At 44.6% G+C, this 13,122-nt stretch overlaps 1 protein-coding gene across 6 annotated transcripts in view; it reads left to right on the top strand.

The window, feature by feature from the left end:
- The first annotated feature begins 4,792 nt into the window (after positions 1-4,792).
- The window catches only part of Pdzd4 (PDZ domain containing 4), a 30,337-nt gene continuing 22,007 nt past the window's right edge, over positions 4,793-13,122 (top strand). For 4 of the 6 annotated variants that reach the window (XM_087599246.1, XM_087599245.1, XM_087599244.1 and 1 more), the window contains exon 1: positions 4,793-5,466. In XM_087599246.1, coding sequence (XP_087455372.1) covers positions 5,407-5,466 — 60 coding nt within the window. In that variant the 5' untranslated portion in view covers positions 4,793-5,406. The remainder of the gene's footprint in view (positions 5,467-13,122) is intronic. The other 2 variants (NM_001414724.1, NM_001135836.1) reach the window with 2 other exon arrangements.

The following is a 13,122-nucleotide window of genomic DNA, read 5'->3' as shown; positions in this document are numbered from 1 at the left end:
TAAGTCCCCTTATTATGATAAATTCCTGTTGTCTTCTTCTGTAAGCCAGGATTTGCCTTGTTCTCAACTTCCCCATCTCATTGGTTTAGGACACAAAGCTTTATTTAATGAATATTCTGTGGTTTGAGATTTGGGCTCAGTCACATGCTGCTAGCAACTTCCGGAAACTCTCAGAATTCTGAAAACAGCAGGTGTCAGCCCACAGCTGGGGGAGGGGAGGTCCTAACACCTCCTTATCTCTAACTGGGAAAAACTCTAAAAGCACCTCATACTGAAAATGAACCACAATAATTTGTTTATTGCACTAATAAACTCTGGAGAAAGATTTAATATTTATTTTATGTGTTTGGTTGTTTTGCCTTACATGTATGTGTGGACCAGGTTTGTGCCTGGTACCCTGAAAGATCAAAAGAGGGTGTTGGATACTCTGAAACTGGAGCTATAGGACAGTTGTGACTTTTTTTTTAAAATGTGGAATCATCATCGTAATTCTGAAATACACTCTTCTTGGTCTTATATCACAGCTCCCCCCCCCCCATATATATGTTTTGTAATGTGGTGGCATGATGTGTCAGGAGGGGGTACCTTATCAGGCTCATGCTGGGGCGTGCCCCCCTGAGCCAGCCATAGGATGGGTGTAGTATAAAATGAAATTTATTTTGGGGCATTGGAAGTGGGGTTGAGAATGCAGAGAAAGAAAGGGGACAGAAGGGAAGAGGCAGGCTGGGAACAAGTGGAGGGGGAGGAGAGAGGAAGGGAGAGAGGGGAGGGGTTGGGGGGGGGAGAGAGAGAGGGAAAACAATCCTTTTACAGCAACCCAGGCTCTTACCTGAATGTTGCTAGGTAACTGTTGGGTGGCACCTAAAAGAAATTCTAACACCCAGAATCTACTTGATTTTTATTTAGAAATGTGGGCTGGGGATGTTGTCAAATGGTAGTTGTCACACCTTTCTTTTGTTTCCTTTAATTCTGCCCTATGCTAGAAACTGAAGCAAGAATTGTGCACTTTCAGGCCAAGTGCTCTACTGCTGAGTTAAATCTCCAACTTTTTTATTTATTTATTTATTTATTTATTTATTTATTTATTTATTTATTTATTTATTTATTTATTTATTTTTGAGACAGGGTCTCGCTGTGAGCTCTAGATGGCCTGGACTTTGCTATATAAACCTGTATGGCCTTGAACTCACAGAGATCTGCCTGCCTCTACTGACCACCAATCCAAGCTTTTTGTTTTTGAGACAAAATCTTATGTACCTCTTTCTTTTAAATTCTCACCTGTCAACCAACAAGAGACTAATTTAAAATTTTTATGCTGGGCATGAAGGTACACACCTTTAATCCCAGCACTTAGAAGGAAGAGGTAGGCAGATCTTTGAGTTCAAGGCCAGCCTGGTATACACAGTGAGTTCAGCCAGGGTTCTTATACAGAGAAATTCTTCTGTCTTTCAAAAACAAAACAAAAAATATATAAAAGAGAGATGTTAATTATATTTGTATGTGTGTGGGTTTGTGTGTGTGTGTGTGCACAGATGGTGCCCATAGAAGCCAGAAGAGGATGTTAGATCCCCAGGAACTGGAGTTACAGATAACAGATAATTGTGAGCTGAACTGTGGTTATTGGGAACTGAACCTAGAGTCTCTGCTAGAGCAGCAAGTGCTCTTAGCCTCTGAGTCATCTTCTAGTCCCTCACCAGGTTATTTTAAGTTCATTTATTTGTTTTTTTTTAAAGTAGTCTTGCCTCAAACTCAGTTCTCAAATAATGAGATTACATGCATGTGCAATTCTGTTTTTTTTTTGTTTGTTTTATGTGGTGTGTATATATACCTGTTTATGTGTGCATGGTGTGTGTTTATGTATGTGGAGGCAAGATGTCAACATCAGTTGTTTGCCTCAATTACTCTCCACCTTATTTTATTTATGTAAAAAAACTAAAATTATTTTTAGTGTTAGGGATTGACCCCAGGATCTCAGTTATGTTAAACACTCACTTTACCACTGATCTTATTCTTTTATCTTTGGGGTTTTGTTGAAATAGGGTTTTGATTTAGCTCTGGCTGGCTTGGAACTAGCTGCATAGAGTGAGTGGGCTGACCTCTAACATTTTGTGATCCTCCTGCCTCTGGCTACCAAGTGCTGAGTTTTCAGTCTACCTTGTTTTCCTTCCAGCTTTTTTTTCTTTTCTTTCTTGTTTTGATTTTTGAGAAAGGATCTCACTATTGTAGCCCTGGTTGTCCTGGAACTCACTATGTAGATCAGGCTCGCCTTGAACTCACAGAGATCCATCTGCTTCTGCCTCTTGACTACTGGCATTAAAGGTCTGTGTAGTCATGCCTGGCTTGCAACTTCTTTTTTAAAGAAAAATAAATAAAATGAAAGAGAACTTTGGGCAGACAAATACTGATGATTAACAAATAACTTGAGTCTTTGAACTGAAACTTAAAGAGCAGAAAAGCAAATCTTGTGTTCTTTTCAGCAAGGGAACAAGGTATGTTCATATAAGGAATAGAAGAGCTCTGGGCTGCTTCTACTTGCTTCCCTCACATTCTATGAAGGGTGAGGCTATATGTGTATGTGTTTAAAAGATTTTTTTATTTACACGTATAGATGTTTTGCTTGCAGGTATATGTGTGTGCCATGTGTGTACCCGATGTCTGTGGAGGCCAGAAGTGGAAGTCGGATTCCCTGGAAATGGGAGTTAGAGATTGTCAGCTACCATGTGGATGGTGGGAACCAAATTTGGGTTCTTGCAAGAACAGCAAGCGTTCTTAACCACTGAGTCTTCTCTCCAGCCTCATATATTATATACTTCAGAGACAGGGTCTCACTGTGTAGTCTTGGTTCTTTTGGAATTTGCTATGAAGCTAGCCTTGAACTTGTAGAGGTATCCTGCAATCCCCCACTTCTGCCACACTTGTTAGGGTTTTCTTCTTTTCTTTTTTTTTCTTTCTTTTTTTTTGGGGGGGGGGGCTGGGGATCGAACCCAGGACCTTGCGCTTCCTAGGCAAGCGCTCTACCACTGAGCCAAATCCCCAACCCCCTTTTCTTTTTTTAAAAATATTTATTTCATGTATATGACTACTCTGTTTTCATGCATACCTGAAGAATCTGATTCCATTATTGATGGTTGTAAGTTACCATGTTGGTGTTGGGAATTGAACTCAGCCATCTCTCCACTGAGCCATCTCTCCAGAACCTGTTAGGATTTTCAAAATTACTGCAAGAATAAAACATCTCTAGTCTTAGCAAGAAAATGGATTCAGGGACTGGAGAGATGGCTCAGTGGTTAAGAGCACTGACTGCTCTTCCAGAGGTCAATTCCCAGCAACCACATGGTGGTTTACAACCATCTGTAATGGGATCTGGTGTGTCTGAAGACAGCTACACTGTACTCGTATACATAAAATAAATAAATCTTTAAAAAATAGAAAATGGGGGCTGGAGAGATGGCTCAGTGATTAGGAGCACTAACTGCTCTTCCAGAGGTCCTGAGTTCAATTCCCAGCAACCACATGGTGGCTCACAACCATCTGTAAAGAGATCCGATGCCCTCTTCTGGTGTATCTGAAGACAGCTACAGTGTACTTATATATAATAAATAAATAAATCTTTTAAAAAAAATAGAAAATGGGAGGTTAGGGATTTAGCTCAGTGGTAGAGCGCTTGCCTAGCAAGCACAAGGCCCTGGGTTCGGTCCCCAGCTCCGAAAAAATGAAAAAAAAAAAAAAAAGAAAATGGATTCTAATTGGTGGCCAACAAGCCATTCTAAAGAAAAGCTCCTGGCATGCACACAGTACCTCCCATCCACAGACACTTGTACTGACTTCTCAAAAAGGGTATTCATCAGGAAGATCTACTGGTCATCTCCTGAAAGGCTCAAGCTTTGCTTTCTGGGAAAGACACTTTAAAAGCACTCATACTTCCTTTCTGGAGTTCAGGCTATTCCTATTTCTGTCTTTTGAACCAAAGTGGGGATGGAAAGAAAACTGTTTAATTAAACATTTCAATGCTGTTTTAAATTCCCTCACTTGCGAGAGCCTGGAGATAAAGTACCAGACAATTTCATCAACGGATCTTCTGCAGGTAAGAGGGCTGAGCAGCTCTCCCAGGCAGCCTCTGGGAACCTAGCTTTCAATCGGTCATTGTTTTCTAGCCAAAGGCTATCTTTTCTTCTGGCTTATCCTAGAAGAGGAGCGGCCTGTGGGAGGGAAGAGATAGAAATGGAGAGGCTAAAGGAGAGGTATGAGGAGCGAAGGCTGGAGCTGAAAAACAGCAGTTCCAGGGCAAGGAAGGGGGATGCCCATAAAGGCCCCAAAGAACGAGGCTTCTCTGTCGTTCTCCTCTTGCCACCTACAGCACCCTACGTTTTTCCTCTAAACAAAGGTATCGGTTTCAAAGACAGCGAGAGAATGGCTCAGTTAAAGCAGGGAACCCATCTTTAAAGAGAGGAAGGAGTACAGGCATTGGGGCTGATACGTTCAGAACCTGGAAAAAGGATGAAATAGCCTCTCTTTGAGACCAGGGCCCTGAACTCTCTCCAGGAGTCCAGGGAAGCTCCTTCAGACAGGACCCTCTTTTTCAGGGATACACCTAGCAGACAGGTCTGCTAGACACCTCGCCATCGGACATATGCGTTATCTGGTCCCAGGGACTCAGGCCCCGCCCTCAGCTCCCTGAGGACCCCTGCCGCTCCCGCCCGCACCCAGTCTCTGCTTCTCCCACGCGCGTGCGCCCCGTTCCCGCACACCTCCCCCGCTGTTGCTGCGGGCGCGCGCGCGTGCGCGCGTTCCCAGTGTCCCGGGCAGGAGCTAGAGACAAGCGACCGGCTGTGGGCCAGGCTCAGAGAGCGCCGTGAGCTAGAGAAGCGGGACCCTGCGAGGCTACAGCTGGCGCGGGCCTGGCCGCCTCTCCATCGGCGGGCCGGGCCGCGTCGCCAAGCCCGGAGGCTGGACTCCCTGGGCTGATAGCCATGGGCGGGAGCCGGAGACGGCTGCGGCAAAGGCAGCGGCAGCGGCCGGTCCCGCGGGCGGGGAGCCGTGTGGCCCACGGCCCCTGACAGTCCCTGACCGCCCCGGCGGGCAAGCGCGCTCCCGCGCCTCCTGGGGTGGGGGGGGGCCGTAGCCAGGCAACGCCCGGCGCGCCCGCCCATCCCCCGCCGCCCTTTTTTCCCCTGGCTGGGTGCGCAGGAGCATGCCTGTGTCTGGCCTCGGCCAGCAAAGAGTTAAGTCGAGAGGCGTGGAGCTGCCTTCCTCTTGGGGGCGTGCCCCCCTCCCCCGCTAGGCGGCTCGGCCCCCCGCGGTAGGGTATGGCCCCGGGCCCAAGCCCGGGACCCGTGGTCCCACGCGCTGACCAGTGAAAGACTCCTTCCTCTTCCCGCTCTCCTCTTTCCCTCGCCGGCCAGCACCATGGGATGTAATATGTGCGTGGTCCAGAAACCGGAGGAGCAATACAAAGTGATGCTTCAGGTAGGGCGCCTGGGCTGCTGGGGCGAGGTGCACAGCCGAACCTAGGAAAATTGTAAACCCCTAGGGGAAGAGCCAGATGAAGTAAGAGAGGCAGGTGTGGGAGGGCGAGAGGGCTCGAGAGAAAAAGGTAGGAAGCTGATCTCGCCCTCAGACTATGGGTTGCTGGGTGCTGGCGCCCTGTGGGAACCATCCAGGGATGGAAGGAACTGGGTGAAGAAGATAGGTGTTCAAGACACATCAGCTGGCATCCCGAGTGCGTAAGAGTGTCCAGATCAGCCCAGGTGGGAAGTTAAGATTCTGTCCTGGGACAGCGAGGCATGCCGTAGCCCGCGCGGGATGGAGGTTGCATAGCAACGGTTCGGATTTCGGGCACTTGCTGCCCTGGTTGGACCCAGAACCAAAGAAGCAGTGAAGTGCCCGCGGAACAGAGGCTGAATCCTGGTCCTGGCAGGCCAGATTCTAAACGTCGTCAATGGAGCTGGGTTTGGGTACCCATTCTCGCATTCACTCTCTAGTCTGACTCAGTCACGACTGTCGATTCCAGGGCCTCAGGCATTTTGGGTGAGTGGGTGACGCCGGGATCGGTGGTGCCCAGCACGTGCTCTGCCTGTTGGCATCCTCTTTGGCCTATTGGGCCTTGAGGACAAGGAGGGCGTTGAGAGCGACGCGTGCGGGGTGGGAGGAGACACCCTGCTGCCCATTTGCACCTTGAGTCAGCTCCTCAGCCACGAGTGAGGTTTCCTTGCCTGTGCGTGGCGTGACTACGTGAGTGCGTGCCTGTGCCCCGTCTGTGTGTGCGCGGAGGCTCGCCAGCCCCGCGTGTGTATACTTTCTGTGTGTACACCCCGATTTTTACTTCAGTGAAATGTGTCTCTGATGATGTGCACTGAGAAGTACTAGGGCTGAGTGTAGGGAGGGAGTCGGGACCAGGAGCCAAAGTGGGAGCAGACAGGTGAGTCTAGTGACTTGTGCCTCAGCTATTGAACTTGTTGATCAAAACCTGGGAATTAGTGCACGCAGATGTTGGCTGGGAGAGAACCTGTGGGCTCCTGGATGAATAGAGGAAACAACCCATCAGGAACATGGCGGGAGTAGCAGGAGAGATTGTGTCAATCATAGTAGTGTTGAAGTGGCATTGGGAGCCCATCATTTTTGCTGTGATCTTACCTTCTCTGTTAGCAAGAATAGGAGGTAATGGGCAAGAGAGGGTGGGCATAGAGGGCCAGATTGGGGGAGGTCTCGTCTAAGCCTGCTGGCGTTTCTGGTCTCCTCTATTTGATTATGTGTGGTCTCCTGTTATCTGCCCTCAACCAAACCCACCACATGGCTGTTGTTTCTCCTCTCTTGTTCCCACTGTTTGGAGTTCTAACCTGTCCATTGCCACACCTAGTAGAATACCAATCTGGAATGACCTAGCTTGATACTGACAAAATAGGTTCAGCAGAACCCATTGGATTTTAGAACTAGGACTGCCTCCATTTAGGTTTCCATGGGCAGGAAGGCTGAGGTGACCCTAGATGAGAGAGTCCTTGCTGGATTTCTTACTTAAAAGAGAGACCAACCTCTTACAGAAAGAACTTGCCCTCTACTAGGTGGCTGACTAGAAAGCTGGCTGCTGCAGAGCAACCTCCATCCTCTGTGTTCAGCTCCCATGGGACACTACTTTTTAAAAGTTTGGACACAAACTTTCATTTTCTTGGTTCTCCTTGGCCCAATTGGAGACCAGATGGTTTTTAAAGACAGAACTATCCTTTCAAACTAAGTAAAAACAAAAGGAATGAACATAGAAACAATATAGGGAAAGCAGTGAAATCTATTAGGTAGCCCAGGTGAGGAGTTATGGGAGATGGATGCTCATATAGGCCTCAAGGAGAGTTTTCTTCAGAGCAGAAGGCAGTTTTTGTCCCGAAAACACTGGTAGTTTCCAGTATCCCTATTCTGCTTCCTGAGATCCTTAAACATGTGTGCTTCCTCCATATTGAGTGTTCTTCTCCCTGTCTCTCTCTCTTATTCCTTCCTTCCTTCCTTCCTTTCCTTTCCCTTCCTTTCTTCCTTCCTTTTCTTTCTTTCTTTCTTTTTTATTTATTTTTTTTCCGGAGCTGGGGACCGAACCCAGGGCCTTGCGCTCGCTAGGCAAGCGCTCTACCACTGAGCTAAATCCCCAAACCCACTTTCTTTCTTTCTTAAATGTATTTACTTTTATTTTGTGTGCACTGGCATCCAATTTGTATGCATATCTATGTGACAGTGTCAGATCTTGGAGTTACAGATCTTGCATCTATGAGACACCCAGATCTACTACATGAGCACTAGGCCTGAACCTGGGTAGCATCCCTAACTGCTGAACCATCTGTCTAGCCCCTGCCTTGTATCTTTCAAAGTGACTTCATGCATGCATACTCATGACCTCTATGACTTGCCAGTGCAGACTCTGTCACCATGACACACTACAACTTCAAAGAAAATCATAGCTTTATTGACATCAAAATCATAGGCCATACAATATATCTTTTCTTTTTATAAGCGAGAATCTCTTTTTAAAAGATTTATTTATTATTATGAGTACACTGTAGCTGTCTTCACACACACCAGAAGAGGGCGTCAGATCTCATTACAGATGGTTGTGAGCCACCATGTGGTTGCTGGGAATTGAACTCAGGACCTCTGGAAGAGAGCAGTCAGTGCTCTTAACCACTGAGCCATCTCTCCAGCCCCAATATATTGTTTCAAGAATACAATCCAGTGCTTTTGGCTATTGTGGATAATATTACAATGAATATTGGTATGTCTGAATGCCTGCTTTCAATTCTTTTGAGAAACACCTAAAAATGGAGTTGCCGGATTATACAGTAACTTACAGCAGTACAGTCACTTTTCAGTGATAGCGCTATCTAACACTAACACTTGCAACGTGTAAGGGTTCCAATTTCTTCATGGTTGTCCACACTTGTAATTATCTGGTGATAAAATGGCATTTTTTTTGTGGACTTGTAAATGCCAGACCAGAGCTCTAGGAGAAGCCATACTGCCCCCCCCCCCCCCAAGCTCTAAGTGGATTTCCATATCTATTGGCTAAATGCTTAGAGCACCTTTTCTTATGCTTATTGCCCATTTACATACCTGCTTTGCTGAAGTGTCTGTCTTTATGATGGAGTTTTCTAGGAAGTTTTAAAATTAGGAAGTAGTCTTCCAATTTTATCTCTTAAAGATTGTTTTGGCATTATTGGGTCCTTTGTTTCTTTCCATGTGAATTTTGGGATCATCTTGTTTTCTGAAAATCAACTGGAATTTTGATGGGGTAGCATTAAATCAGATTGTAGAGTATTTATTGCCTAATTATTTGGGCCAAGTCTTTATTTCAAATATGGCTTGTATTTCCTTTTTTAAAAAATTTATGCTAGGTTAAACATTTTTGATGTTAGAATTTTATTATTATTTTTAATTGTATGTGAGCATTTTGCCTGCATGAACATGTTTATATCAGGTGCCTGGTTCCCTAAAAGGCCACAGACTGGTAGAACTGGAGGCCCATTTGGAACTGGAATTACAATCATTCATGAGCCATGTGGGTGCTGAGAACTGAAATTGGGTCCTTTGCAGGAGCAGCCAATCCCTTAACTGACAACCCATCTCTCCAGCCTAAGTATTTTATTCTTTTTTTTTTAAAGATTTAGTTATCATATACAAATATACTGTAGCTGTCTTCAAATATACCAGAAGAGGGCATCAGATCCCATTACAGATGGTTGGGAGCCATGTGGTTGCTGGGAATTGAACTCAGGACCTCTGGAAGAGCAGTCAGTGCTCTTAACCACTGAGCCATCTCTCCAGCCCCAAGTATTTTATTCTTTTTGATACTATTGTAAGTGGAATTTTGTTTTAAGGCAGCGTAGCTGTATTCTAGGCTAGTCTAGAACTTACTATGTAGCAGGCTGGGCTTGAACTCATAACAGTCCTCCTGCCTCAAGTCAAGTACATGAGCCAATATGCCAGGCTTGGAATTGTTTTCTAAGTTTCATTTTGTCTTTGTCATTGCCAAAGCATATAAATACTTTTTTGTTTTTTAGTGGTGGAGGTGGGGAAAAGTGTTCACTTTGCTACCACAAGGAGAAATTAATTTAATTATTAATTAAATTAACAATTTACTGTGTGTGTCTGAGTATTTTGCCTGCTTGAATATCTGTGTGCTATATTCATTCCTTGCTGTTCCCCTAGCCATCCATCAAATTTCCTGGAACTAGGAAATTTGTTACAGACAGTTGTGAGCCACAATGTGGATGCTGAGAATCAAATTTGGGTTCTCTGGAAGAGTAACAAATACTTTGAACTGCTGAGCCATTTTTCCATCCCTTGGTATTATTAATAAATAATAATATTATTATATTATTATTATCCAGGATCATGTTATGAAGTAGAGGCCCCAAACTTTTGATCTTCCTGCCTCAGTGTTGGAGTCCCAGGTGTGTACCACCACATTGGGCTTAGCAGGTTGAGGAAGTTCCCTTCTGCCCCTAGTTTGTTAAAACTTTTTATAGTGAGAGATTATTTTTTTTTAAAGTTTATTTATTGCTCATAGACATTCTTTTAAAATTTATTTATTTTATGTATATAGGTACACTGTAGCAGTCCTCAGACACACCAGAAGAGGGCATCAGATCTCATTACAGATGGTTGTGAGCCACCATGTGGTTGCTGGGATTTGAACTCAGGACCTCTGGAAGAACAGTCAGTGCTCTTAACCGCTGAGCCATCTCTCCAGCCCGAGATTGTTATTTTTGATAAATGCTTTTTCTGTTGATATTGAGATGATTATGTAATTTTTGTAAACTATTTGATAAGTTCTCTTACAGGCCCTGTAGTGTAGGCTGTCAGAACTTCAGATTGAATGGAGTGCAGGAGTGAATATGCTTGTGAAATACAACGCTTCCCCCTGATAAAAAGGAAGACTGTATGTTGAAGTAGCAAGGAAAGGTGGACAGATTGGAAACAACATGTATCCGGGACCATGCTACAAAGCACCTTCCCAGAGGTTTTCCCAATGCTTCTGCTTGCCACCCCCATTCTAAATGAAGAGACAGACTCTCTTAGCATGCACTTTTCTAATCAGATCCCAAATTGTACACCCTGGTCTTCCTAAACTTGTTGTTTCTTCTATGATCTTGACATGTTTGTTAGCTTGCTTTCCTTCTGGGAACATTATGCCCAGCTATTACATTAGGAGGAAGGGTGACTTTAGGACAGGTCTTGTTATTGTTATTTTGTTTTTTGAGACAGGGTTTCTCTGTGACTTGGTGCTGGCTGTCATGGAACTTGCTCTGTAGACCAGACTGGCCCCGAAATCAGTTTTACCTGCCTCTGCCTCCTGAGTCCTCCTGAGGCTGGACAACCTTTAGATAGTCTTGGAAGGCTTTCTTCTAGTATCTGCTTACTAAGTCTCTGTTGTGACAGCCACCGTCCAGGTGTCAGATATGGTTGAGATTGTCCTCCACTGCTCTGCTCAAGAAATTTGGATCTGCCTGCCCACCCTGCATCCTTTCCTGAGGGAGGGAAATCACTGGAGGGAATGAATGGAAAAGGTGTTATTGAATTTTTTAAAAAGATTTATTTATTTACTGTACATAAACATATTGTGGGTGTCTTCAGGCACACCAGAAGAGGGTATCATTTTCCATTACAGATGGTTGTGAGCCACCATGTGGTTGCTAAGAATTGAACCTCTGAAAGAGCAGTCAGTGCTCTTAACCACTGAGCCATTTCTTCAGCCCCCGGGTTATTTAATTTTAACAGCTATCTTTCATACATAGTTAACCTGCCTTGCACCATTATCCCAAGATTTTCTCTTTTATCATTTTAAAAATGTAGGTGCTGAGAATCAAATTTGGGAAGAGCAACAAGTGCTCAGCCATTTCTCCATCCCTTGGTGGTAATAATAATAATAATAATAATAATAATAATAATAATAATAATAATACAGGATCATGTTATGAAGTAGAGGCCCCAAATTTTTATCACAGTATACAAAATGTGTATTATAGGCACAGATCATCCATTAAAATGTGACAGAAACACATTAGCAGTTGTAGGTATGTAGATGTAATATACAGAACCTGTTTTACTTCACATTCCAAATATATGCAGTTACCATATGGTAATCATACTTCAGTAAACTTCAAAACTAAGAATTTCATTTTTATACAGAATATGTGTTTTTGTTCAGCCCTGTGACCTGTGGGTGTATTTCCATGGTCTAATTCCGGTTGCTGTGGTAGTAAGTAAGAGTAGTTCTGACCCTAATTCTTACCTGTGGGCAAGCCCCTGTATGGCTGTGTGCCACAATTTCCCCAGCTGGTATGTATGAGTGAAAGCATTTGTTTATAGTGGATAACTGTATATCTCCTTCCATGGTCAACATTGGGTCCCAGGGGTACCAGAGGTAGAAGTAAGTCATTGTTGCTGCAGCTCATTCAATTGTTCCTTAGGCATAGAACAAGACCTGTTTAATATCCAGTGACCAAAGACTCTTACTTTATTCTGAGTTTCTCTAATGAGAAAGAAAAGGGAGGAAAAAAACAGAAAAGGGCTCCAAAATTGTGAGGACATATAGCATGCAGGGTGAGTTAGGAGAGGAACAGAGACAACAAACAGTAGAGGCATAATGTGTCTTTTTGCACACAAGGAACAGTTTAAGAAGTTGCAGGACTAGATGTCAAAATACTTTCCTTTTCATAATGCATTCTGTGTGATCTTCACTAGTGCTTGGAACAGATAATATTCTGGTTATGGCTAGCTGTGGACCTTGCCCTCAATTTGCCAGGCTGGCAGGAGGTGGTAGGGGGCTTTGGTTCTTGGCCACTAATATTTATTGTGCACAAGAAAACTGAACAAACACCCAAAAGGTATGGTCAGAAAGATGGCTATCGACCTTATAGGGCATTCCTTCTTCCGGTCTGCTTCTCAGGCAGGACTACAAAGTTGTGGAGGGGCAGCTGGCCTCTGAAAAGGCAGAGGGTAAGGGGAATCTCAGCCAATTCTGAGCTAGCATTACCCACACTGCTGTTTTGGAGAAGAAAGGTGCTGGAGCCTGGTCAAGTTTCTAAAGAAGTTTTTGTGGAAGAGTCTTCTATGTCTGTCTCTGTTTCTCATTGTATGACCCCCTCCCAGGTTTATCCCCTCTGAGGCCCCAGGCCAGACTCTACCCCCCACCAGACGGAGATCCTTGTTCAAATGTAAATACACATTAAGGGAGGTGGGGTTAAGTGGGATGGGAGTGGCTGTTTCTGGAGTCTTTATTTCCTTCTCACAAACTGGAAGTTGCTTTCCTGATGATGTAAGGGCTTCAAGTTATGTCAGTATCAGGAGGAAGTGTTAAGACCTCACCACAGACCTATTAAATCACAAAGCCAGGCCTTAAGAGGCACAATCTATTCTTCTGTGCCATGTGCAGCTGGCTTTCTTTCCACCACCCACATTCCTTTGGAACATACAGGCATCTCTGAAGTTACCACTTCACCAGCTACTCAAAAAGGTCTTACAGGTGCTTCCAGCCCTAGAGAGATGGATAGAAAGAATGGGTACAGAGAGATTGGGAATGGCGAGAAGCCAACACCCTTTCCCAGGTTGGCAGATGTGGGTGGAATGTGTGCTGTGTCTGTACTA

This window comes from Rattus norvegicus, chromosome X (genome assembly GCF_021556685.1).
Source record: "Rattus norvegicus strain SHRSP/BbbUtx chromosome X, alternate assembly SHRSP_T2T, whole genome shotgun sequence".
Classification (NCBI taxonomy): Eukaryota; Metazoa; Chordata; class Mammalia; order Rodentia; family Muridae; genus Rattus; species Rattus norvegicus.
The sequence above is the reverse complement of the archived record's forward strand: the minus strand, read 5'-3'. Positions and strand labels throughout refer to the sequence as shown.